We start from the raw sequence: 25,817 nt of genomic DNA, 5'->3' as shown, positions 1-25,817 counted from the left end.
CCAGATGAGGCCCTCAGGACTCCCGGTGGCGGCTGCTGATGGCCACGGCCCTGGGTAGCAGACCGCAGTGCCCCACCAGCAAATAGCCCGTTTTCACAGAGTACTGAGAAGGCCATGTCACCCCATATCAGGAGCTGCACACAGGCCAGGTGACCCAGGGTGAGCCCGCCCAAAATCCAGGCCCCTCCTCATGCCCCACCTGGGGGAGCTGCGCCCTGGTCCTGACAGCTGATGGGCTTTGAGTCAGGACCAGGGACAGGTCCACTCCCTTTGGAAAGAACAGTGGCCAGGCTCCTGGAGGGTTAGAGCTGGCTGTGGAGAGTCCCGGCACTTTCCAGGAGCTGGTGTCTTTGAAGGAGCAGACAGGAGGAATGGGCAGCCTCAGCCCCCCCGACTTCAAGGGGACTGCTTCCCCCAGCCCCGGGGCAGGGTGGGCCCCTGGCTGGAGGATCTCCGTCCCCCAAGCGTTCAGCCCGGTCCTGCGAACTTGTCCACACCTTCGTCTGCCCGTACCCTTGATCTGAGGTCCAGGGCGGCACCTGGGCCCCCCTTCACAGGGCCTCGTGGCCTCAGAGGCAGCACCAGAGGGGTGTCCCTTTCAGAGCGGGTTCTCGTACCTGCTGACACTGGAGAGCTTCTCCCGCAGGGCTTTGAAGCAGGGTCTCTGCTCCGGGTCCCTGTTCCAGCACGACAGCATCAGCTTGTACGCAGCGGGTGGGCTCTCCGGGGGACAGGGCATTCGGTAGCCCGAGTCCACCCTCAGGAAGGCCTCGTGGTTGGACATGCCTGTGGCGGGCCGGTAGCAGGGGCTGCAGGGGCTGTCCCCTCACCACCGTCTTCCACCCTCCCGGGGGACCCTGGGCCGCTCTCCTGCCCTCTGCATCCCCTGCACCCTCCTGACGCCGTCTGGAGGCCGCCCCAGGGAGGCAGCCTGGCGCTCTGTGTCGTGCACGCCCCGAGTCCAGGTGGCGGCACCCTCCCACCCTGCCCACAGCTGGGGACGTTGTTGGGGGCCAGTACCTGCATAGGGCATCTGACCCCTGCTGAAAATCTCGTGGAGGAGAATCCCGAAGGACCAGACGTCCGACTTGATGGAGTAAAGCCCTCTTGACAGGGCCTCCGGGGCGGTCCACTTGTAGGGGATGTTGCGGCCGTGGGAAAGGTAGATGTCCTCCTGCGAGCGGAGACGTGCTGGGGCAGGCCACGGGGCAGCCTGCAGGCTCTGGCCCCGCAGCACGGACGCACGTGGGGACGCACGTGGGGAGCTGGGTTCACGGTGGGCCAGAGCAGACTGGGCACGGATGATGGACCGTTGCCACTAGAGGGAGGTGGTGCTGGCACTGGGAGACAGGCAGGCCCTGGGCCACCAGATTCAGGGGCTGGGGGGGCGGGGGGTGCGCAGGAAGCACTGCGATACACGTGGCCCTCCCAGGTGGTATCCGTGTCCCAGAGGTCGGCCAGCGTGAGCACGAGCAGGGACAGTGCCTGCCACGCTGGAGCCTGCCGGTGTGTTCAAACCATGGGCTCATAGAGACAGCCCGGATGGGCTGGCCACCAAGTGAATGAGGGAAATGCCTTTCTAGAAGTACCCAGCCTACGGTCAAGGACTACAGCATCAGGATATCAGCCCCTGAGTGGAGGGCCCTGGACTCTGGCCATCAGAGCCCCACCATGCCGGGGGAACTGAGGCAGAACCCACTCGCCCACTGACAGACCCCGCCCTGAGTGGAAGGCCCTGCCACAAGGGGGGTTTCTGGGAGGAGGGAGCCAGAGAGCCAGGCCCAGCACCGAAGGAGCCGCAGGGGAGCACAGACTGAAGGGGTCAGGCAGTGGGAGCAAACAAATGAATTCTTGGCTCTCAGGAATTTGGAAACTTAGCTCCGAGGGGGCATGTGATGACCTTAAGGAGTCCCATTAATTGTCAGAAATGTGTCTGTGTCTGTTTCTGTCTGGAGTTTCAGTGTGCACGTGTCGACCTGGGTCTAACCGCGGAAGGAGGGGGACACCGGATGGGGCTGGGGAGGGGGCTCGTTACACCGTTTTGTCCACGTTTGTCTTCAGAACCCTCCACGATAAAAGTGTCTTCTGTGGGGGGGACGTTTGCCCTAAGCTCACAAGCCACTCCCACCCTCTCCCCTCGCCGAGCGCTGAACGCAAGACACCATGAAAGAGTGAGCAGGTGCCCCACCCACCCAGGAGCGCCCCACTGGCCCCCGTGTGGCTTCTCTCTCCTCCGGGGGTCCCCCTGCCCCTCCAGCTCCCAGTCCCCGGAGAGACCTGCCCACCCCATGAAGGCTGCGCCCTGGGCCTCACCTGGGAGCTGCCGCTACTCCGGCGTCCCGCCCTGTGGCTGCTCAGCCGGCCTCCCTTGAACCCCAGCTCCATGCGCAGAGGGAGTCCTGCGTGCTCCCGGGCCCTACCTTGATGAGCCTGGCTAGCCCAAAGTCCCCGACTTTGCAGATGTTGTTTTCCCCCACAAGGATGTTCCTGGCCGCCAGGTCCCGGTGGATGTAATTCTGCGATTCCAGGTAGCACATGCCCTCGGCCACCTGTGATGCGAGGTCCACCAGCTCCGAGACGGGCAGGGTTTTCTCGTCAGAGCCTGCAGAGGCCAGGGGAGGCCACGGTCAGAGGGGCAGGGGGCCACGTCCTCCCCTCCACCGGCCCTGTGTGCCGCTGGGACAGAGGGTGGCTGCCTGACTTGAACAGTGCACCTGTCATGGCCCTTCTGGAAGGCCAGATGCGGTCCACGCGTGTGCCCTTTGCCCCACTCCCCAGTTCCCTTCCTGGGAATCCACACGGAAGTGTCAGTGCAGAGAAGCTCATCACAACGTTATTCACACGACTAAAAACCTCAGAAAGCTTCAACGAGAGGGGACTCGCCAAACAGGCACAGCTCGTGGGTGCGGTAGCGTGCTGTCGGTGGGGCCGCCTTCTGGAGAAGGGCTCTTAGCAAAGGCGCCCCAGCTGATAGGCAGTGGCCGCGTTCGCTTTGGGTGTTCGATGAGGTACAGATGACGAGGTCTGTGAGTCCGCGCATGTTGAAGTGTGTGCGTGTCTGTGTGTGTGTGTGTAGCACATGAGGGTGTCTGTGCACATGCGTGTGCAACTGTACGTGCACATTCGGACACCAGAAGAAGGTCAGCACCTTCTAGAAAGAAAAGCCATAAGAACCAGGCCGGTGTGTCCCCCAGGCTGAAAGGTGGGCCGGCCACGCCTGTCATTTGAACACAATGGTCTCAGTTAATGGTGAATGGAGGGCTGGCCTGTCTAGTCTTATCTCACTTGACCTCCGGTGAATAGATAAACGGATGGTGCATTTACCACAGGATATTTTAAATCATTTCTTAAGCAGGTAAGGCTGTCAAGGAGCCCCTGGGCTGTCCTGTCCCTGGTACGGGCGCAATTTGGGTTTTCTCTTTCTTTTTTTATTAAAAAATTTTGAATGTTTATTCCTGAGAGAGACAGAGAGTTGAGCAGGGCAGGGGCAGAGAGAGAGAGGGAGACGCAGAATCCGAAGCAGGCTCCAGGCTCCGAGCTGTCCGCACAAAGCCCGACGCGGGGCTCGAACCCACGAACCGCGAGATCATGACCGGAGCCGAAGTCGGCCGCTCAACCGACTGAGCCCATGTGGATTTCCTCTTTCTTTGTGCACGTTTCCCATGCCCTCAAGCACATGTCACTTTTATCCCCAGGAAAGGAGCCCCGAGTGCGGCCCCGCGGCCAGCTCACCCCGCAGCAGCTCCAGCAGGGCTCCCCTCGGCATGAGCTCTGTGATGATGTACACGGGGTCCCCCACGGACACCACGGCATACAGCGGCAGAATGTGTTTGTGCCGAAGCTTCTTCATGGCCTGAATCTCCGCCTGGAAGGTGTGCTGGTGCGGGAGGTCATCTGCGGGGGCAGGCGGCCTCTGTGGGTGCGGCCCAGTCCCCGCCTCCTCCCGCCCGCCTGCTCGCGGCAGCGGCTCGGGACACGTGGGCGCCCTCCCCGGGGCGCCCCAGCAGCGCCCCACAGCGTCCACGTGAAGGCTGTGCCGAACCCACCACCTGCTGGCCACACACCGGGCTCCGCATTGATGCCCTGTCCCCAGCCTGATGTGGAGTGGCTCACCCCCCGGGTGTGTCCCCACGTGCCCCTGCCCCAATTCCTGAAGCGGGGGGTCCAAACCTCTAGTGGGTTCACAGGAGACTTTGGACGAATCCTTTCAGATGTCTAGAGATCTGTTTATTTTAATAGCTTTCCATGTACGTTATGAATTTAAAATTGCCTGGGTGCCCGGGGGGCTCAGTCGGTTAAGTGTCCAACTCTTGATTTTGGCTCAGGCCATGCATGATCTTAGGGCTCATGAGTTCGAGCCCCGCATCGGGCTCAGTGCCGACAGCATGGAGCCTGCTTGGGATTCTCTCTCTCTCTCTCTCTCTCTCTCTCTCTGCCCCTCCCCACTCGTGCTTGCTGTCTATATCTCTATCAAAATAAATAAAACTAAACTTAAAAAGAGAAGAATTTAAAATTCCCTTTTAAAGCAAATGCCTTTAAGGATGCCTGGGTGGCTCCGTCGGTTAAGCGACTGACTTCGGCTCAGGTCAGGATCTCCCAGTTCACGAGTTCGAGCCCCACGTCGGGCTCTGTGCGGACAGCTCGGAGCCTGGAGCCTGCTTCCGATTCTGTGTCTCTCTCTCTCTGCCCCTCCCTGCTCATGCACGCTCTCGCTCTCTCTCTCAAAAATTAATATACATAAAACTTTTTTTTTCATAAAATAAACGCATTTTCGGTAAAAACATGCACATTCAAAGGAAGACGCCACGTGGACACTGTTGGGGACGACGCCTGCGATGCGCATACAGCCGCAGGTGGCGCGGGGGATGCCGGGGACGCTTGGCCACCCCGCCCGTCCCCAGGGAGCAAGGCCCGAAGTCCCTGCTGGGGCGCCTGGCCTGGGGCCCACTCACCTCGAGCAATCACCTTAATAGCCACTCGGACCTGGTCTTTCCAGAGCCCTTCAAAGACCTCCCCGAAGCAGCCGGACCCCAGCTTCCTGCAGAGCGTGAACTCCTCCCGTGGCATCTCCCAGTCGTCGCAGTGGGGCAGGGGCTTGGGCTCATGCTGGAGGGACAGGCAGGGTGCCGTGCCCATCACCCAGCCCGCCCACTCTGACCCCAGGATGGGAGCCCCTGATCTATCCTCGGATTCAGGGCAACGCCCCGGGGCCCAGCACACAGCCAGGCTTTCCCAGGAACTGCCCTGGTGACCCCAGCCACGTGCTGCAGACACCCTCACCTGCCCACTCTAGGCCCGTGACATCCACCTGAGTGCCAGTCCCACAGAGCTCTTGTCCCCAGACTCCCACTGCCCCAGAGAGACTCGGGACTGGCAGGCGCACAGGCCTCTCCCTGGCCCAGGGGCAAGGGTGACCCAGCAAAGGAAGGCACGGCCCTGCCCCCACGCCCCGCTCTGTGGGAACATGGCTGGAGACGGCCAGAGTCCCTGGGGCCAGGTGTCCCCGTGCCCCCTCCACCCACGTCAGGAGAGAGGGAGGCGGGCGACCCTACCTTCCAGCAGGGCACAGTGAGCCGCAGGCCGTGGGACAGGCTCTGGGCTTTGTGGTGGTCCACGAGCTCGGACAGGCTGGGGAAGGACACGGCCTCGCTGAGGTGCAGCCGGCCAGCACGCCTCCAGATCCTGTAGTGTCGCACGACCTGGCCGTCACGCACTGGGGTGCGGGGAGGGGGGGGCTGAGGCAGGGACGCGCGTTGACACGCGCCCACCATCACGGTGCCCTCTCGAGAAGCGCTCGCGGGCCCCGCGTCCCGCCCCCGGCACGCCCAGCAGCGACGGGAGAAAACCCAGACCCAGACCAATGGGACAAGCCGCCCTGGACGGCCGAGTGTCCGCCCGCCGGAGGGAGGTCCTGGCTGTGGCAGACAGGGAGGCATAGGCCAGTGGGGCTGGGTTTGGGGGCAAGCAGCCCCAGGGTCAACTGCACGGGGGACACGGAGGGGGGAGAAGGGCCAGGGAGGCTGTACCTGAGAGAACATAGTCGGCGCCCGGCTTTTCGCTGACCCTGACCAGGAAGGCCCCGGCCGTGTTGCCCTCTGCCTGCAGCCTGTGCAGCGCTTCGGAGCGGGAGATGCGGCCAAAAAAACCACCTGCAGGGCAGGTTGCAGGGGGTGGGGGCAGTCCTGAGCCCACACTGACCTTCGTCCCCTGCCCTCTCTGCCCACGCTGAATCCCAGCCCCCAAATGGCCCGTCCGGACACCAAGGAAAGGCCTGCCCGGGGGGTCCCCTGTCTGTGGGCTCAGAGCCACTCCTGTCCCAGAGACGTGCCATCCTGTCCCGTGAGAGGGACCACGTTGTTCCGTGACCCTGGCCACAGACGCTCTGCTGTAGGACTGTGGGGCCTGGGGTCGACGTCTGAGCGGCAAGGCTCTGCACGTGTGCCCTCACACACGCGTACCCACACTCACGCCTGCTCATACACACCGGTGCCCAGGCACGGGCGAGCCCCGGACTCTGGGCTGCAGGGTGGGGTCTGCAGAATTACCTAGGTGACTTCTGCTGCCAGCTGCTCGGCCCTCAGCTCCCCCTTTTCCTGCAGGGGTCCCTGGAACAGGAAGCCCCCACGGGGAGCCTCGTGAGGGCCACGCCCCACCCTGAGCCTGGCCGAGGGAGCACCTCTGGAGTCTCTCTCGTTGGCTCACCCCTGCAACCACCCTGCTTCCTTCCTGCTTTACAAATGCACTAGGTTCTCAGGACCTCGGGGCCTTAGCACCAATCACGCCCACCTCTGCACGATCCCCGCGGCCGGACCCTGCCTTCTGAAGCTGTGCGGTTTACGACCCTGTTGCTCGTCCCTCTTCAGCAGGAGGAAACCCCCACGCCCGTTCACCGTGCGACAGCACCGGCTCGCAGCAGCTCCTGGGGCCTCTCACGCTGGACCATCCTGGCCCAGAGCTCAGGGGGCTGTGCGGACGCCCACTCCAGGCTGCCCTTGTGGCCCAAGTTTCCTGGGCAGCCCCTTGGGACCAACCACCACCTCCAGGAGCCTCCCTGCCGGTGATGGGAAAGCCCGCGGCCCACGCCCAGACCCGGCATGTCGCAATTACCTTCCTGCTCCCTCTAACTAGGTCATGCATCTGGTTTGGGTTGTTTGGAAGGTGAGCGAAGCTTTGCTCCCCAAAAGGCTCAGTCCCTGCCTCGGACGCCTACGCAGACCACATCCCTGTCGGCTGGCCCGGAAGCCCACCGTGGACCCTTCTGTCCTGTTTGGGTCCTGGCACCTCCAAGTGACCGTGGGGGAGCCCAGGGAAGGGGCCGCCTGCCTCTGTGGCTCTGTATCCCCAGATGTCGCACAGAGAAAGACTCGTCAGCTCTCCCGGGACCAGCGTGGTGGGGTCTGGCCCCGACTAGGGACCATAGGGAAATGGAGTCCCATGTCCCCTATCCTCACCGGCCTCCCCAGAGCCCAGCCGCAGCAGTGCAGAGCTCTGTCCTGAGGGCTGCCCTACCCTGAGCTCCCGAGGGGCCACAGGGCCCAGAGTGGGGGGGGCCTTGGGGTGACCCACGAGGGCCATGGGGACACTCACGGTTCAGACTCCACCGTCTCCTTCTCGGCCAGGTAGCTGTGGGGCACGTAGCCCTCGGCCAGGGCCCTGCCGGCCTCGTCCAGCCGCACAGCCCAGCACCACTCCTCCCCCTTCCTGGCCACGTGGAGCAGGTCCCCGGCCCGGAAGCTCAGCTCTTTGTCCGTCCGGGCCTCGAAGTCCCACAGGCCCACGTACCGGGGGCCCGGGTGAGGCTGGTCCCGGGACACCATGGCGGGTGCAGCGGTAGGACTGGCTTCCTGGCCTCAACACCTGTCACCGGGCTGGTGGCGGCACCACCTGTGGCTAGGAACGGCGGGTGGGGCCCGCCCTGACAGGCCACCTCCACCCGGCCAAGAAGCCAGCCCACTTCCTGGCGCCGAGGCGGCTAAGCCAGGCCGGCGGCACCCGCAGCCCGGATGGGCCTCTGCCCTGGGCTCCACCTGTCCTCCTGCCCACTGAGGCCAAGTCAGTCTGGGTACTGCTCCCGCCCACCTGCCCTGGAAAGCGTGCCCACCATATGGTCGCGTGGCTGGACCTGAGCCACCACCCTTCTGGGGGGGGGACGAGTAGCGGGTCAGACAGGGCCTCCCTGGAGTCCAGTTTAGCAACCGGGGCTCCGGCGTGAGTGGGCCCTAGGTGGGAGTGAGCGGGAGGGGGGTTGGAGACCAGTGGGCACATCAGCGCTGCCCGACCCCCGGGGCCGCTGGGGCTGAGCTCTCCAGAGTCACCCCTGGAGCCCCGGTGGGTGTGGCCTCCCATCCCCTCCCTGAAGGCTGACCCCTGGGGGCCCACCACACACTCCCTTCCCCAGACGTCCGACCACCCAGGGGAGCTGCGCTGGCCTCCAAGACACAGGACAGGGTGGGCAGGCGCCGGAAAGAGGGAGCGGCACCGAGGCCTCGGGGTGGGGGCAGGCGGGGCCCAGCCCCCAAGGGGAGCCGGCAGCCAGGGCGCAGGGAGGGCTCCAGGCGCGCTGTCCATCCGTGGTCGGCCTGCCCCAGCCTGCCCCCTTGACGGGAGGTCCGGGAGGACAACGACCAGGGAAAACCAGACACTAAGCTTGATTTCTTGGCACTTCCCTCTTTTGGAACGGGAAGGGTCAAGAACAGCAGTGTGGTCACTCAGTAAGGCCACAGTCCTACTGGCAGAGCAGGGTGGGGAGGGGGCCCGGCTGGGCGGGGCCTGCGAGGCATCTCCCGCGCCCAGGGCTCCAAGGCAGGCCCCGCCCACCAGCCACGAGGCCTCCCTCATTGTGGGGCCATTGCTCCAGTCGGCTCCTGGGCACGGACGTCCCGGTTCTGCCTGGGCCACGCCTGGAAGCCCCTGAGCACCAAACCCGTCCAGCTTGTGGCTGATGACACACGCCAGGCACACACCGGTGACCCCCACGCACACCTGCGTCTGGTCCAAGCCCAGCTGTTCCCTCCCTTCCTTCCCTCAGAGGCCACGGCCCCGCCCCACGCCACACTCACCTGCTCCTCCGTCTGTCGCGGGCAGGACCGGGGGTGGGGGGTGGGGGAACCTGGGGCTGCCGCCAAGCCCACCCATTCCTCCCGCCCCCCCCCCCCCCCCCCCCGTGAGGGCTGGCCCACGCCCGGCACCCAATGTAAGGAGCCCCTGTCCTCTCCCCGCTCAACCCTGACTCACACACCCGGGCCCTGCCGTGTCCTCCCTCCTCCCTCTGTGCGGCCCTCCCCTTGGTGACCTCAGCACCCTCCCCTCTGGGAAGCCCCCCACCATCCAGCCCTGCACACCCTCCTGCCAGCCCAAGGGCAGGGCCTGTCATCAGTGGTGATGTGGGAAACAAAGGCCAGCTCCGGGCTGAGCACAAGCTACCCCCTCCCCCACCGCCTCGGGCCCCTCCCCCATGGGATGTGTGTGACTCTCTTCACGCTCTCCTGGCCCCCAGAACACAGGAAAAGGGGCAAACAAACAGATAACTGGTAGAGATCACGGTCACGCAGGACACGAGTCTGTCAGTCTACAACCGTCTTAATGATTTACAAGGAAAAAAGCCATTTTATCAACAGCCAAACTCCCAGGAACCTACGGATTCAATTTCCTGAAGCCCTAACGTCACGTTCCCCTCCATAGGATAGAACATTTTATATAACCCATCACCCCCCACAACCCCAGTGCGGCTCTTGCTGCCCACAGGTCCTGTCCTCTCGCTTTAATAAAACCACCTTTTGCACCAAAAACGTCTCAAGAGTTCTTTCTTAGCCGTCGGCTCCGAACCCGACACTTCACCCTACATCAAGCGGGGCGGGGCTAATTGGCCTCAGCAGGCGCACCCCTGCCTCCAACTGTGCACATGGGCGGTTCTCTCCAGGGGTCGGTAAGCAGACTCAGCCGCCTCTGTCCTTCCGTCCCACAGGCCTTCGGGGCGCAGCTGTCATCATGGGGGGCACAGGAGTGGAGGGTAAAGACCCTGAGCATAGATCTCCCCTGCCCGGCCCCCGGCCCTCCATCTGTCCGTCTCTTAGTGACCAGAGCTGGGCAGGATGATTGAGAAGCAATGCTGTTCGTCCCCCCTCCCCTCCCAGCACCCAGCTCCTCGTTCAGTGACATCAACAGTGGCTTGAAATCAGCTGCTGGGGGAGCAGTCACACGCTGGAAACCGCCCGGTTCCTTTTCCCCAGAGACCTGGTTGTGACCCAGTTGCCTGAACACCGTGGCATCCAACCCCACCCCTGCCTGACCCTGCACGGGCAGGCCAGCACCTGGGACCCTGAGCCGCTGAGGCCCAGACTCTGCCTCCCTGACCTTTGCCCCGTCCCCAGAAAGAGCCAGCCAGCCGGACCTTCCCAAGGCCTGACCCAGTCCCTCCCTCCGCCCCTTCAATTCCGGCCCCAGGGAAACGGAAGGGGCTATCACACAGCTCCCGCGGCCGGCACAGAGTCCTGCCAGTGGCCCAGAAGTCATGCTTCCTCTGGGTCCACGGTCTGGGCGCTAGGATCCTGGGCCGGGGGCCTGGGGCGCATGGGGCCAGCTGTCTGTCTGCCAGCTGGTGGGCCATGACAGCTCCGGGTCTGTGCCAGGGCTGGGGCTGCGGCCTGTGGGTGACGCGTGTCTGTGTGTGTGTCTGAGTCAGCTCGGTGTGCATTTATCGCGTGCCCGCTGCCTTCCCGTGTGCCCGGGGTCTGTTCCTGGGCCGTGTGTGCCCAGCGCCTGGGGTCTGCCCGCCAGCCCGACATCGGCCACAGGGGGGCCCTGCAGAACACTGGGAAGTCCGGCCTCTGGCTCTCGACCTGGGAGGGGGTGGAGGGTGTCCAGGGCGGCAGGCCCAGCGCATCCCCCCACCTGGACTTCTGTGCCGAGTTCTTCCCTCGGCAGGGACACCGGGTCACGCAGGGCAAAGGCCATCATGCCCTCCTGTGTCAGCGGGTGTCTGCGTGTGTCAGCCATCCACACGCAGAGTGTGGGTCAGTGTGTGTGTCAGGGCCCTCGGCCCTCGGTCAGAGTCGGCTCCAGGCCGCCGGCACCCGTGTGTGTTGGCGGCCAGTGCTGTCCTGCGGGGACACGCGGGCGGGGAGGAGTGGCCCCAGCCCCTGCGTCCAGCGCCCCAGGTCACGTGAGGGCGGGGTGGAGGCGCCTGCGGGCTGCGTCCAGCGTCTCCTGCAGCGCAGCGAAGGCGGGCCTCTCCTCGGGGCTGCTCCGCCAGCACTCCAGCATGAGCGCATAGACCTCGGCCGGGCAGGACGCCGGGCGCGGCAGCCGGTACCCCCAGGTGACCTGCTGCAGGGTCTCGTGGTTGCTCAGTCCTGGCGAGGGGCAACGAGAGGGCTGGGGGGTGGCTCTCTTCCGCTGAGGGCTCAGCGTGGGCGCCTCCCCCCCAGCTCTTGGCCAGACCCTGCCCGGCCGGCATCAGGCCCCCCCTGCGGCCCACCTTCATAGGGACACTGGCCGTAGGTAAAGACCTCATAGAGCAGGACTCCGAAGGACCAGACGTCCGACTTCTGGGAGTAGACACGGAAGTTGGCTGCCTCGGGCGCCGTCCATTTGACGGGGATCTTGGAGCCGCTGCTTGGGGAGTAGATGTCCTCCTGGGTGAGGGGACACCGGTGGTGGGCGGGGCGGAGCGGCGCCCTCGCCTCCCAGCCACGGCGGGGTCGGTGGTCTCAAGCCGAACTGACCTTGAGCAGCCGGGCCAGGCCAAAGTCGGCCACCTTGCACCCCAGGTCATCACCCACAAGCACGTTCCTGGCGGCCAGGTCGCGGTGCACGATGCGCCTCTCCTCCAGGTAGCTCATGCCCTCGGCCACGTGGCAGGCAAAACCCAGCAGGAGGGACAGGCCCAGGGCCCGTCCCTCAGGGCCTGTGGGACGGGGCGGGCCATCAGCGGGGCGGGCGTCTTCACCGGTCACTTCCGCCTGTGCCTCAGCCTCCTCACCCTGAAGAGGGGGTGAGGGCAGGGCTACCCACCAAGGCTGCAGGGTCACTGTGCTGTGCAGGGACCGCTCAGTGAGGCAACCCACCTGGGCCCCCAGGAGAGACCAGACACAGAGGGGGGCCAAGGCAGGGAAGGCGCGCAGGGCTGGTGACATGGGCGGGCCCCACCCCTTGTGCACCCGCTCAGCCTGGAACCTCGACGCTCCGAGTGCCCCCACAAGGCACAGCACGGGCCCGGGGCCCGAACCCGCCGTGGGCCAGAGCCCTGACAGTCGAGCCTGGCACGCCGCGAAAGGCCCAAGCCGAGAAGGGGGCCGACGGTCGTGGCTGCGCAGGGAGACCCGGGTCACCCGCGGCCCCCGGTCGGGGGCAGAACTCACTGCCCAGGAAGGCCTGCAGATTGCCCTTGCGCATGAGCTCGGTGACGATGTACACGGGCTCGCCGGCCGAGCACACAGCATGCAGCCGGATGAGGCGCTCGTGCCTCAGGCTCTTGAGAGTCTGGATCTCCTTGGTGAGGTCTGCCAGCTTCAAGTAGGCTGCAGGAGAGGCACCGCTCCAGACCCCGCCCGTGCCACCCTGCCGCCGCCCCCGGGGCGAGAGGGGCCAGAGGGCGGGGCGGACAGGGGCGGGCAGGCCTCACCCACCTGACTTGATGACCTTGACTGCCACCGGTGTGGAGTCGAGCCACAGACCTTCCCACACCTCCCCGAAGTAGCCTTCACCCAGCTTCCTCCGCAAGGCAAACTCGGAGCGAGGCCGCTCCCACCCGTCCTGCAGGAGAGGCTGCTGAGGGGGTGGGGGGCACTCGGGGCCTCCGCCTGCTGCGCCCTGGACAGAGGGGACAGTTCCCCCTGGAGCGCCGGCCTCCAGCACCTGTGCCGCGGCGCTCGCCCTACGCCGGCCTGGCGGAGGCCTGGGGAGCCAGGTGCTGAGCTCCAGGAGTCTAGCCCCGGTGGCTCCAGGCTCTAAGCGGCCCCTTTGCCGGAGGTGGACACCCACCCACGCGCACTCATTACTGTGCCTGGCCAGACTGTCATTAGAAACCAGAGCAACTGGATGGCTGCCTGGCCCCTGGCAGGACGGCTGGTGCGTGGTGGCCCGGGGGCTCTGGCTCTGGCACGGGCGTGCAGCCGGTCCCGGCGTCTCCTCCTACAGCTTCCTCCTGGGGCGCACAGCTGCTGTGGGCACCTTCCCCAGACACCTCCCCACACTTGTCCCGGCCCTCACCTGCCCCCCCACAGAACTGGGTATGGGGGGGGGGCACCAGAAGTCCTTGGAGATAGAGACGCAGTACCTGTGAGAGCAAACCCGACCCCAGGCAGGGCCCCCAGTGCTCCGGGCCGTGCCAGACCCCTGCAGCCGCGCTCGGAGACTGGCCCGGGCCTGCTGCCTGGCTCGCACCCCCCTCTGCCCCTCCCCACGTGTGCTGGGCAGGGGGCGGGGGCGGGACTGGCCCACCCACCTGGGGCACACAGGGCTGCAGCTTCCAGTTGGCCTTGTAGTAGGCGAGCAGCTCCTCCAGGCTGGGGAAGAGCCGGCCCTTCTGCAGGTAGAGGCCGTTAGCCGCCGTGCAGATGCGGTAGTGGCGAACGCTGGCCTGGGCCCGGACTGTGAGCGCACAGAGATGAAGGCCTCCTCGGGCTGCTGCCTGCCCCAGACCCTCCCACCAGCCCAACCAGATGGCCACCACAACCTTCCACGGGCCGGGCTCGGATCCCGCCTCAGGGGCCTCACGGAAAAGGAGGGGGCGTGGACAGCCGCAAGCCAGAGGCGCAGTAAGAGGGGCACTGGGGGCTCCTGGCCACAGGGCACAGAGCCCAGGGCACGTGGAGAGTCCAAGAATGAGCGGAAGAAGGGAGGGAGGGTGAGTGATGGCCGGGCGGCTGTGCAGTCCGGGCAGCTCAGAGGCACAGGAGGGAAGGTAACCAGCAGGTTGGTGAGCTGAGAGGTGACCAGCTGCAGGTGCCTTCGAGCTCGACGTGTGGCCAGCCAGGCCTGGGGAGCACCTGCCCCAAGGTCAGGGGCGTTCTGGCGCAGGCTCAGCCCGGGGACAGAGGCGCAAGCGGCCGCCACGTTACCTGACAGGGAGTAGTGGCCGCGGCTGCTCTCGCTGGGTCGGATGAGGAAGGCCCCAGGCCCGTTGGCCGGAGACAGGAGCATCTGCTGGGCCTGGGCACGGCTGATGCCGCTGAAGTACCAGCTGCGAAGGGCAGGTGGGTGGTCACCAGCAGGCCCAGACCTGAGCCACCCCTGCCCCCACACCGGTCAGAGGCCCCGATGCCCGGCTCCCACCGTCTTCCCAGGCACAAGGGGCACCCAGGGCCCAGTGCAGGGTCCCAGCCCAAGGTCTGCATCTGCCCCAGCCCTTGGTGCCCAGCCTCTGGAGCCATCGGGGAGGGGACAGGGGGACCACGTGGGCCGGCCATCAGCAGGGACCTGAGTCGGGAGACACTGTCCACACTCCTCGGCCGCAGGTTCTCCACTAGCCCTGCTCGTAAAATGACCACCGGCCCCGGCCCCGGCCCAACCTGCCCGGGGGAGGGGGGCACCAGGAACCAGGGCCCCCGGGGAGCGGTCCCAGCCGGGCTGCAGGGGTGTATGGAGGACCACGAGCAGCCGGGCCAGGCAGAGCCCACCCGCCCAAGGGGAGGACAGCGCGGCTCATGGTAGCTTGGCCAGGAAGGCCCTGGAGGAGGCCGCTGAGCCAGGCTGGGCAGGCCTGCAGAGGCGGGAGGGGCTCAAAACACTTCTGCCTCTGAGGGGCCCCAGCCCCCAGCCCTCCACACGCTGAGATGCTCCGAGCACCGGGTGCCCAGATACCAGGAGCCTACACACCCGAGTGTGGAGCGGGACAGGGGGTGAGGGCTTGCCCGGGGCTCCCCCATCGGACACCCGTTTGGGCCGTAACCCACCTGGGCCACACCAGCTGCAGCTCCCTGCTCCACATCCTTGGAAGGAAAATGGAAAGGCACCAGGCCCCACCCCATTGCCTGTGTCTGCCTCCCAAGGCCCAGGTCGGGGAGCCCTATGCCTGAGTCAGGTTCCCACCCTGGAGGCTCCTGCTTCCCGGAGATTCTGGGGACCCCGTGGCAGGAGGCCTGCCTCCTATAAGGGGGAGGCACAGCCACTAGGCGACTAGCCCTGTGAGCATGGCTCTCATCCCCTCTGACGGGGGGAAACTCAGGGTTCTGGGGGCTGGAGGGTGGGCTCTGACCCCCACCTGGGCGTGTGGGACTGGCAGTTATCCCAGGGGACCCCAGGCATGACTCGAAGTGAGTCGACACAAAGTGGGGGTGCCCTGAAAAGAGGGGACTGGGTGGTCAAACCTGTGCCATCCCAGGCAGGCGGATGCTGCCGGAGGCTGGGGTGAGGCCAGTGCCTGGCAGGAGGGAGACAGAGGGAGGCTGGCACTGGCACAGAGGCCTCTGGGCACCTGGGGAGCTATGGGTGGGGGGGGGGTAGCTAGGAACTACGCAGCCAGACCCCGCCTTCCGCGGCCCACCAGCCAGGAGGGCATCAGAAGGGCTACAGAGGCCCCTCCCAGGACAGCAGGGCGGGGGTGGGGGGGAGAGGAGGGGCAGAAGGGTCCCCAGCCCCACAGCAAAGGCCGATGGCAGGCCAAGACCCTGCACACGCCGAGCTTCAGGCACCTTCTCGGGAGTCTCTCCCGGGGGTGGGGCAGTGGCTGAGCTAAGATTGGAGGAGCCTCATTCTCAGGTCAACCCTCAGCCCTGAGAACGAGGCTCCTCCCCTGCCCAGCCAGTCTGGCCCCGAGGACAGACAGCCAGGTGTCTGGGGCTAATGACACCGTGAGTGTGGTCGGCCCTTTCATCCCAGGCCCAGGCAAACACTCATTACTGCTTCCTCCCGGCACCGCCCCCTCTGACGCTCCCAGCCCTGCCAGCCACCTCTAAGAGTGGCTCATGGGATCTGCCCTCCACACCTGGAGTGACTGTGGGCCCCCTCCCCTTCAGAACGGCTGCTTGGTCCCTCCCATCGCTCCCAGCAGGCTGGTCACTGGGTGGGAGTCCCCTCAGGAGGTGCCTTCCTAGGACTCAGGCTTTCCAGGCCACATGCAAAACCCCCAGGGGACTGGAGATGGCTTGAGTGAAGTCGAGACCCAGTGCTGGTCTGCAGAGGACATGTCTAGGGCTCAGTCCTAGCCTAGCCGGGCACAGGATAAGAAACCAGTGTCAGCCTGGGCAGGTCTGCAGGGCAGGGGTCTGGGCAGCTGGGCCTGGCTTTGCTGAGCCTGGTCACCGACCAGCTTCTGGCCTGTTCTCACCCAGCACATCACCTCCATGCATGCCGGGGCTGGGGGGTGGCGTCTCTGCCGCCCCCGGAGGTCCTCCTAGCCAGTGCCACATCTGTCTGGACGTCAGGCACTGTGATGGCCATGACATCCAGGCTGACCCACTGCATTAAGGGGAAAGACAGGTGGGGCCACAACCAGAGTTTGGATCGAATGGTTGAGGCCCGTGCACGATGTCTGCGAAGACGGGGCCGGGTGGACCCACGGCTACCCTGTCGTTCAGACCCTAAGCCTGGGCTGAGAGGTCATCTCCCTCTCCAAGCCCTGCAGCGGAGCCTCCACTGTCTGTCTTCCTCCCTCCACGATTGCAGACGGGCGTGCGACCCGCCAGGTGTCCGTGCCGGCCAATCCCTGCCTGTGGAATGCCCCGGCCCTGGGGGCCTCGGGCATGCTGGGGGGGGGGGGGCCGGGATGGGTGAGCCCCCCCCCCTCCACCCGTGTCCCCCTCTCAAAACAAGCTTCTTTGGGAGCAGTTCCAAAGGCCGGGGTCATGTCTGCCCCACACCTGGCCCGGGGCAGCAAGGAGAGTTCTGGGTGAATGTGGACCGGTGAGGGGCAGGTGAATGCAGCCCTCCGACTCAGCATGGCACCCCCTCAGCCCCTCACCCCCTCACTGCACTGCATCTGGAGGGCCCCTCTGGTCACTTACGTCCTGATCAGGAGCGCAGGGAGGACAGGGGCCGTGTCGTGTCTCACCTGGAACTACACTCAGGACCCTGGCCCCTGCCCTCCAAGCAATGGCCACTCGGCTTAATGTTGTGGAGACCCCCAGAGTGCTGGGCTCCCCAGGCTGAATCCCTGTGTGAGAGCAGGAGGGCCCGGCTGGCGGGACCGGGCCCCAGAGCGACCACCGTGCTGGGGGCCCGGCCGGTGGCGTGTGTACGCGCCGTGCGGCTTATTCGGCACCGGACCCGACCGCGCCTGCAGGAGCCACTACCGTCCTCCCCTTTGGCAGGACCAGGAGACAGTCACCGGTGTGCGTGCGCCGCCCCGTGTGCTCGCTCACCGCCGCATGGCAAGGCCTCGTGGGTCCGGGCCACAGGAGGGAGGGCGTGAGGGACAGGAGGGAGGAAGGGTGGGTCGGGACATGTGATCCTAGGACTCACTTGTGTCCTCACTCCTGACGCTGCAGAGCAGGCTGATACTCACGGTTGGTCCAAGAGCGTCTCCGGGGTGGCCTTGGCCAGGTGGGTGATGGGCACCAGCCCGGCCCTGGGCGGACCGGAGAGCCTGCGGGCAAAGATGTAGCCGCCCTCCTCCTTGAGGCCATAGAGCCTGTCCCCGCGGCTGACACTCAGCTCGTCGGCGCACCGCGCGGTGAAGTCGTACCGCGCCCTGAAGAGCTGCGCGGGCGCCGGGGAGCTGCGGGGCTCTGCGGCGGGGGGCTCTGGCTCCGCGCCGGCCTCAGGGTCGGGGAGCCCCAGGACGCCGTCGTCCGGCGCGCCCACCGGCCAGATCTTGTCCCAGAAGAAGGACAGGAAGGCCAGGCGCTTTCTGAGGAAGGGCTCCATGCTCCGGGGCGTCCCGGGCCGAAACCGGGGCTCTCAGCGGAGGGGCCGCGGCCGCAGGGGTCAGCGGGTGGCGCGGAGCGTGGGCCACAGGTCACTGCAGAGCCCTCCAACAAGGCGCCCGCCTCCCGGGCTGGGGTTGAGACCAGCTGCGTGCCCAGGGGCTCACAGCCGCTCTCCCTGGCCCGGGCGGACGCGGCCCCAGGACCTGCCGGGGGGGGCGGGGCCTCTGGGGGGCGGGGTCTCTGGGGGCGGGGCCTCTGGGGCGGGCCATGGGGCGGGGCCTAGGGGACGGGGCCTCGGGGCGGGGCCGTGGGGGCAGGTGGGACGACGGAGGTGGGGGCGCGCGCAAGAGGTCACGCTCAAGTGAACCACACGCCCGCCCTTGACCCGAGCCTTGCCCTCAGAGAAGGAGGCACCGCTGCGCAGCGCCTGGCCGTGACCCGGATTTGCTAGAAAACTGTCTGGTTCTTTACGTGTTGGCCAAATCTCTCAACACAAAACCCTGCGCAGGACAGGCTCACATGCTTGGCCAGGAACGTCTGCAGCCAAGTCTGAGTCCGGCTGGGGACAGCCTGGGACCTCACGCAAGGCGGGCAGGCTCCCTGCGCTCTGGTTTTTCCCTCATGAGGTGGGAGTTGGTGACCGCCAGGGCTCGGTGAGCACCAGAGTGGGTGCCGCACGGACGATGGGGCGATGTATCTTCTGGGCCCCTGGGGGTCGGGAGACCCCCCAACAGCCACCACCGGGAGGGGGAAGCTCTGATGTCTGACCCCCACCTCAGGGATGTGAACTGGGGTTCCAGTGGCGGAGAGGCCAGGCCGAGCCCTGCCTCTGTCTCTGGGCAGGGTGGGGAGACCAAACACTGAGCGGCCTGGGGCAGGGTGGGGGAAGGGTGGGGGCAGGTGGGTCCAGGCCCAGGCCGCCGCATACTCCCCCCCACCCCCCAACCCCACGCTGGCCTCCCCCCAGCTCATCCACTTTGGTGCTCGGAGCCCACACCCCTCTTGTGACAGCCGCAAACCCCCTTCCCAATCCTGCCCTGGATCCACAGCTGGATGTTCATGTGGTTGAGCAGAGCCAACAGACGGGTGTGACCGCTGGTCACTGAGAGGCCGAACAGCCACCTACCCGGGCCAGACCCGAGGCAGACACTCCTCTCTGGAGCCCACCCACTGAAGGGGCCTGGAGCTTCTACTCCACCAGCCGCTTGGCGACCCTGCCGCCACACCCACGACCTGCTCCTCCCATCCCTGGGCGAGTCTGCCTTTCACACACGGGTCCCCTCAAGTCCTTTATGCCTGCGCCGCTCTCCTCCTGGGGAGCCATGCTTCCTGTCTTTGACCCACCGGCGCAGGGAGGCCTCTTCGGGTCCTGGAAGGGTCCTGCTTGTGCTGACCGTGCTTGGGGTCAAGCGCTCGGAGCACTGGACACAGATTCCTTCTGGACACTCCCAGTCCCTCCGAGCCCCAGAGCCCCAGGCTCTCGGATCAGCACGTTCATTTGGTGGCCAGAGCAGGCAGGGAGGGTTCCTCCTCATCCTCTGACCTGGCCCCAGGCCTGGTGCCCAAAGGGAAGAGCCCAGTGGGCTGCCCACCCTCTCCCCTCTACAAAGACCTCCAGGACATCCTACAGGTGAGGAAGCAAGCTTCAGTCCACCTCGTCAAGGTCAGAACAGGGACATTTTCTAGCAGGAACCTGTGCTGGGCGGTGGGGACCCGGCTCACAAAGAATGCCTGCCCCACCTCCCGGTGACCAGGACGGGTCCTCCTCCTCGTCTGCCCCGCGCAGCGGGCTCTGCAGGGAGCACCCCGCACCTGGCAACCCCTGCCCGGGCCCTCTCCCGTCCCCTCACCCCACAAACCCCCACACGGCCCGCCGCCCCGGCACCACACACACCCGGCCTCAGGCAGCCGGCAGCGAGAGCCACCTGTGTCCGTGTTGTCGTTGGCGGCTCTCAGGGCTCCCTGCCCGCCCTCCGGCCTCCAGGTTCTGGGACCCGCCATTCCCTTTCTCACCTCACCCACCTGACACAGCAGCGTCCAGGCCCCCGGGACGGTCCTGCCCTGACTCTGCCACTCACACCCTTCATCGGCCCTGACCACAGAGACAGTGCTGGATGGGGCGGGGGGTGTAGAGGTGTGTGAAGGGGGGAGAGGACCCCCAACCCTGGACGGGGTCAGATGATGGCGCTCTAGCCCTGCTGTCAGGCTCACTAGCCGTATGGTTTCGGGTAAGGTGCTAGACCTCTCTGCCTCCGCGTCCCCGTCTCTAAGAGCATTGGGCTTGCAGGGGCCGAGTGAGGGTTCAGACCAGATCTGCCGGGATGAGGAGGGGGCCCCCTGGGTATCCGGGCCGAGGCTGGCAGCCCAGAGTACCACACCGTGGGTTCGGTTCATCTTCCGGAGGACACATAATGGGGGCCTGCGGTGGAGGTGAACCCTCCCCCGGTGATCTCACTACCACCGGGCTCCCCACCCTCGAGGCTCCTAGGACCCAGTGGCGGCACACAGCACTGGGCAGACTGGTCCGTCCATGCCAGGCACGGTCGCTCAGCGATGAAGGGAAATATGCCCAGCGAAGGAGCCAGTCCCCAAAAGCATCCAGCTGTCTTACGCAGCATTCTGGAAAGGACACGGCTGTAGAAATGGAGATGACGTTAGTGGTTGCTGGGGAAAGGAGGGCTTGGGGTGGTGGCAGAAGGCCATGTGAGGGTCCCTGCGGGATGGACCAGTCCTGCTCTTGCCGGGTCACCGTCACTGTCCTGGGTGGCCCTTTGTGACAAGATGTTCTGAACGGGCCAAGAGTGTGTGGACTGTGTTATACTGCATGGGAATCTGCAACTCTCTCAAAACTGAGTTTCATTTTTCACTAGAACTTAAATCGAAATTTGAAAAGAAAAAGAAGAGGCTAATTTTTTAAAGTTAAACAGAAAAAAGGGGGTGGGACCACGGAGACGGCAGAAGTCCCAGACATGCCCAGAACAGGGTGGGGGCAGGGGCGTCTCTGTCCCCTCTGCGGGGGCCAGGCATCTCCCCCCCACCGTCCCCCTCCCGGTGCCAGCCTCCCCCTCAGCCTTCAGACAGCACCCCCCTTTCCAAATAATCCAAATAATCCTCAGACCCCTGAATAACAACACCAACAGCTAGCATTTACTGAAAGCCCAGAACAGAGAGAGGAGGGCAGAAACGCACCCACCGGCCTCCCTCCAGGTCTGACCTCCTGGGGGCGCCATACCCAGGCCTGGGCCTGAGGGTAAACTGATGGACGCCCAGCCAGGGGAGCCTCCTCGCAAGAGTGGGGCCAGCCGGAGGGGAGGGGTGCAGTGGAGGGAGGCTCTGGACCCACCTCTGTCGTCCCCCAAGGACAGACCCGGGGAGCATCCCTCCCTCCCCCGTCTCCCTCCCTCCCTCCCTCCCTCCCGCCTCTCCCAAAGGGGCACAACTAGTGTCTTGGGTATCTGAGACTGACTACTGCCTGAGGGAGGCCCCAGGCTTGCTGAGAGAGCCCAGAGGTCCTGAGTCCAGCTGGGGGCTACAGATGGGGTCACGGAGGGGGCTGAGAACCCCTCTGACAGGCTCCTTGGAACTGTGGAGACCCCGTTTGTCCAGACCCAGGTAGATGAGCAGCGCCAGCACCCCCGCACTGTCAGAGGTGGGAGAGGAAGCCTGCTGTCGCAGGAAAGGCTGCTCTGATCCCTGCGCTGTTCCCTGCGGTGACAGGTGTTCACTCCGAGGTCACTGCTGCTCCCCCCAGGTCCTCCCAGGGCTTCCTGGAGCAGGTCTCAGGCTGGGACACGAGCAGGAGCCCTCTTCCCCACTAGCACTCCCCCCCCCCCCCCCCCCCCGGCTCTGGCAGCCCCACGTGAGCACTGTGTCCACAGGACTCTGGGACAGGGGCACTCGCAGAGGGACGGCCAGCCTCAGTTACTCCTCTCCGGGGAACCCTACTTTAGGCTTGGCTTTTGGAATAGCCACTCGAGGTGGTTCCCAAGTCAGGGCGCAGGGCGCGTTGCCCCAGGTTCCTCAGGGAGGGAAGGAAGCCCCCAGATAGTTCCTGGCACCTGAGACCAGGGTGGGGGGCGGGACCGGAGGGTGTTGAGACCAGAGAGCGCCCCGCCCCCGCCCCCGCCCCCCGGCGACGTCTCACCGCATCCCTGGGCCCTGGGCTCCCGCTCCACCCTGGAGACGGGCGGGGCGTCACAAAGGCCCGCGGTCCCCATGGCAACCCGCGGGCCTCGGAGGTGCGCGCTGGGCGCACAGTCAGCCGCGTGGTTCTCTCCGCTCCGGGAGGCAGGGCAAGTGGGCGCGCCAAGAGGCTGGGCGCGGGCCGGGGAGGCGGGCAGGTTGCTGGGGGAGGCGACGGGGGAGGTGTCTGGGGGCTTCTGGAAGGCCCGGGAGGGTGTAGGTCTGGGCGCCCGGCCCCGGGGCGCAGAGCGGCTCCTTCCCCGGAACTCACAAGCAGCCCCGCGGCGCTTTTCCGACTGACAGCCTGGGAGGCATCCCTGAACCGGTGGTCAGACCCAGGGGCCAACAGGACTCGGGCTGGGATTGCTAGAGGCACGCTTCACTGCATCCCAGTACCTTTATGGTGGTGCCCAGGGCCTGCTCTCGTTTCTGCGCCCCCGGAAGGTGGCCTCTGGGGAGGGAGGCAGACTTGGGTCCCGACCTCACTGTCACTTAGCGGGTGTGGCCTTGGGCAGGTCACTCAACCTGTGAGCTTTCTTCATAGTTCATCCAACCCTTGGGACAACCTGAGGTCTCCCGCGTGGTGCTGACCCAGCGGCTATCTCACTGCCCTGGGGGTGGCCGGGACCCGGAACGCCAGCCAGATTGCTGGCACCTTCTCCCAAGAGCCCCAGCTTGCAGGGCCAATCCTTGTGTCCCGGTCCTGGAAGGACAGCTGCACCGGCCCCTCCACGGCCCCCCGGAGCTGGGAACCCAGGCAGGAGTAGCACAGAAGGAGAATCAGGCTCTGGAGTTGACGGCTGGGGCCAAACTCTGCACTGAGAGCAAACTCCGAAGCATTTCAGCCTCGGGCGCCCCATCTGTGAGGTGAGGTCAGGGGACCTTACCACTCCGAGGGGTTTTGTGTGCAGTGAGCTCGTTAAAGGTACAGAGCGTGGACTCGGTAACTAGGAGCCGGCGCGATTATCCCTCAGAGCCGAGGCTGGGGCCACCCTGGCACCTTGCTCTGCACCTGCAGCCAGGCATGGAAGGTCTACAGGGCAGTGGTGTCCCCAAGGGGGAGTCTGGTGCAGCCACACACAGGATCACACTGAGTCCTCTTACCTGTCCCAAGGGAGCACCTTCACCCCACTCAGACGAGGAACTGAGACCTTGGCCCGGCCACGCAGCTGGTCAGCGGGCTGGGGTTTCTGCCCCAGAGCTCATTGTATCAGCTCCTCCCTGTGCCATCATGATTGACCGTCAGTGGAGTGCTGGCCCCTCGGTGTCCAACTTTATGCACGTCTGCAGCCTGCCTGCCGGCCTGGCCCTCCATCAGGCTCCAGAGGGCCATGCTCTCCCCGCAAGCTCCCCCCCTCCCTGGCCCAGGGGAGGACAGAGGGACCCGTAGGGAGGGCAGTGGGCCCAAAGTCACCCCCACGCACAAATCCTGCCCTGAGGGAGCCCCTGGGCGGGTGGCGGAGGCCAACCGACGTTCAGCTCACACCCCGCCCTCCGCCCCTGCTCCCAGACAATGAGCTTCCAGGTGACGGGCCTGGGCCTGAACAAGATGAAGCTGGACAGTCCCCCGTCCTTCCTGGACCAGGAGGAGGCGGAGGAGGCTGACGATCCGCAGCTGCTGGAACCGGAGGCCTGGAGGACCTACATGGAGCGCCGCACCGCCCTGCGCGGCTTCCTGACCTCCGACCTGAGCCCCCACCTGCTCCGGCGCCACCACGCCCGCGCGGAGCTGCTCAAGAAATGCTCCTACTACATCGAGATCCTCCCCAAGCACCTGGCCCTGGGCGACCAGAACCCGCTGGTGCTGCCCAGCGCCATGTTCCAGCTCATCGACCCCTGGAAGTTCCAGCGCATGAAGAAGGTGGGCGCGGCCCAGACCAAGATCCAGCTCCTCCTGCTCACGGACCTGCTGGAGCAGCTGGACCGCGGCCGCGCCGAGCTGGGCGCTCTGCTGGGGTCACCCGACCCGCAGCCCTTCCTGGCGGGCTGGGGGCTGGTGGAGCGCAGGCTGGCGGACCTGGCGGCTGCCATGGACAGCTTCCTGGCCATGACGGTACCTGGGCGCCTGCACATGAAGCACCGCCTGGTGTCCGACGTCGGTGCCACCAAGATCCCGCACATCCGGCTCATGCTAAGCACCAAGATGCCCGTCATGTTCGACCGAAAGGAGTCGGTGGCCCACCAGGACTGGGTCAGCCTGCGGTGGTTTGCCACCATCCAGCCGGTGGCGCCGGAGCAGTTTGAGCTCCGCTTCAAGCTGCTGGAGCCGCGGACACAGCAGGAGTGCACGCAGTGTGGCATCATCCCCGTGGCCGCCTGCACCTTCGACATCCACAACCTGATGCCCAACCGCTCCTACAAGTTCACCGTCAAGAGAGCCGACAGCTACACGCTGGTGTACGAGCCCTGGCGGGACAGCCTCACGCTGCAGACCAGGCCGGGGCCCCCCAAAGGGCCCACCCCCAGTCGGCCGGGCAAGCCAGGCCCGCCCCTGACCACGCTTTCCGAGAGATGATTTTCTAATATTTATCCACTAGTGAAGAGGAGTAGAAACACACACACACACACACACACACACACACACACCATTAAAGAAGCAAACCTGCTTACGTTTTAGAGGCAGCGGCAGCCGTGTGAGTGCTTCTTCGGACTCCGGCCAGCCTCCCCTCCAGCCCCAGGCCCCCCAGGCCCCAGCCCCCTTTCCCGGGTCGGGCCCGGGGCTGGACCTTCCAGGAGAGCTGACCCCTGGAGAAAGGAGCATCGCCCCGGCGACTGGCTACCACCGCCAGTGAAGGAGAGCTTCTCCGGGGCTTTGCCGCGTGGGCCCAGCCGCTCCCACATCTCTCCTTCCCGCTCCGTCACAACAGCCCGGCTCTGCCCGTCCTTTCCTGTGTCCTTGGCCCGTCTCCGGGGGGTACAGTAATCTCGATGGGGGCAGCCATGCCCCATACTACTGCTCCCAGCTTCACTGGAGTTGGCACCAAGGCCAAGAGGACATTTTATTTTATTTTATTGTAAAATATATGTTAAGTTTTATTTAGAGAGCGGGGAGGCAGAGAGAGAGGGAAGGAGAATCCCAAGTGGGCTCCACACTGTCAGCACGGAGCCCAGTGTGGGGCTGGAAATCACGAACCGTGGGATCGTTGCCTCGATGGTCTGTCCTCGCCCTCCGGTGTGGTCATCTGACCACCAGTGTGGCCAGCAGCTCGCTCCCTCCCGGTCACTGCTTGGGGCGGGCGAATGCGTCTGGCTCCTGCCGCAGCTTGGCTGGGTCTGGGGCCAGGGTGGCCAGCGCCACGAGTCACGGCCGAGGGGGACTGTCGGGATGCTGACATCTCATGAGCTGCCCGCCTGCGTACCGTGGTGGTCACTAGGACAATGGGCCCTCTGAGAACATAGGGCAGGGTGACCAGGAGGAGGGACTCTCTCCTCCACTGGCAGAGAAGTGGTTTGGACGGAGGCAGGTTTGGACAGAGCAGGCCCCCAACTGGGCCGGAAAGGCCCCAGGACCTGCCCCCCAGCCATAGGCCGCGCTCTCTGAGAGGCGGGGTGGGTCCTCCCAGGCGTCCACAGTTACTGACCCACTGTGTGCTGCTGCGGCATGGGTGTGCTGGCCCACATCATCCAGGGGCTCGAGTCAGACTGTCACACACTCTGTGACATCATGTGGCTATGGGGCGGACACTCCTGGACGTTCCTCAGGGTCTGGTCATCCCAAGGCTTCCGGGGGTGGGGGGCTGGAGGGTGTTGAGGGTGTTCCGGGCAGAGCCAGGGTGCTCCTAGCAAATGGCGGGTGGTGAGGCAGGGCGCAGGGTAGGGCGGACGGGG

The 25,817-nt window shown here is 65.6% G+C and overlaps 3 protein-coding genes across 6 annotated transcripts; 1 reads left to right on the top strand and 2 right to left on the bottom strand.

Annotated features, from left to right (window-relative positions):
• Nucleotides 1-560: 560 nt before the first annotated feature.
• PTK6 (protein tyrosine kinase 6) lies at nucleotides 561-7,817 on the bottom strand. The gene is given in 9 exon segments (XM_045443949.1): nucleotides 561-786; nucleotides 1,021-1,174; nucleotides 2,421-2,602; nucleotides 3,733-3,894; nucleotides 4,953-5,106; nucleotides 5,553-5,713; nucleotides 6,027-6,144; nucleotides 6,146-6,149; nucleotides 7,588-7,817. Coding segments are annotated over 9 exon segments (1,353 nt in total). The 3' UTR covers nucleotides 561-598.
• Nucleotides 7,818-9,561: 1,744 nt separating this feature from the next.
• On the bottom strand, nucleotides 9,562-17,945 carry SRMS (src-related kinase lacking C-terminal regulatory tyrosine and N-terminal myristylation sites). Its single transcript, XM_045443946.1, has 8 exons — nucleotides 17,444-17,945; nucleotides 14,061-14,182; nucleotides 13,445-13,590; nucleotides 12,627-12,810; nucleotides 12,360-12,518; nucleotides 11,724-11,905; nucleotides 11,477-11,633; nucleotides 9,562-11,351 (listed from the first exon to the last, which is right to left on the bottom strand). The coding sequence occupies exons 1-8, from the start codon at nucleotides 17,803-17,805 to the stop codon at nucleotides 11,158-11,160; spliced, it is 1,506 nt and encodes a 501-aa protein (XP_045299902.1). The 5' UTR covers nucleotides 17,806-17,945; the 3' UTR covers nucleotides 9,562-11,157.
• A 4,075-nt stretch (nucleotides 17,946-22,020) lies between these two features.
• FNDC11 (fibronectin type III domain containing 11) lies at nucleotides 22,021-24,611 on the top strand. 4 transcript variants are annotated; one of them, XM_045443943.1, is made up of 2 exons: nucleotides 22,021-22,099; nucleotides 23,500-24,611. In XM_045443943.1, the coding sequence occupies exon 2, from the start codon at nucleotides 23,503-23,505 to the stop codon at nucleotides 24,502-24,504; it is 1,002 nt and encodes a 333-aa protein (XP_045299899.1). In that variant the 5' UTR covers nucleotides 22,021-22,099; nucleotides 23,500-23,502; the 3' UTR covers nucleotides 24,505-24,611. The 4 variants fall into 4 exon arrangements, with proteins under 4 accessions (XP_045299899.1, XP_045299900.1, XP_045299901.1 ...); XM_045443944.1 differs by having other exon boundaries at nucleotides 22,030-22,124; XM_045443945.1 differs by lacking the exon at nucleotides 22,021-22,099 and adding an exon at nucleotides 22,176-22,861.
• The last annotated feature ends 1,206 nt before the right edge of the window (nucleotides 24,612-25,817 follow it).

Source organism: Leopardus geoffroyi, chromosome A3 (genome assembly GCF_018350155.1).
Source record: "Leopardus geoffroyi isolate Oge1 chromosome A3, O.geoffroyi_Oge1_pat1.0, whole genome shotgun sequence".
Lineage (NCBI taxonomy): Eukaryota > Metazoa > Chordata > Mammalia > Carnivora > Felidae > Leopardus > Leopardus geoffroyi.
The sequence above is the reverse complement of the archived record's forward strand: the minus strand, read 5'-3'. Positions and strand labels throughout refer to the sequence as shown.

What these genes read in the sequence shown, in the direction of transcription:
- SRMS (XM_045443946.1), bottom strand. Translation starts at nt 17,805, where the DNA reads ATGGAGCCCTTCCTCAGAAAGCGCCTGGCCTTCCTGTCCTTCTTCTGG. An exon ending in GAGACGCTCTTGGACCAACC is followed by an intron (nt 14,183 to 17,443) that starts GTGAGTATCAGC and finishes TGCCCTTCGCAG; the next exon opens with CTGGTACTTCAGCGGCATCA. An exon ending in CGGCCACTACTCCCTGTCAG is followed by an intron (nt 13,591 to 14,060) that starts GTAACGTGGCGG and finishes GTGCGCTCACAG; the next exon opens with TCCGGGCCCAGGCCAGCGTT.
- FNDC11 (XM_045443943.1), top strand. Translation starts at nt 23,503, where the DNA reads ATGAGCTTCCAGGTGACGGGCCTGGGCCTGAACAAGATGAAGCTGGAC.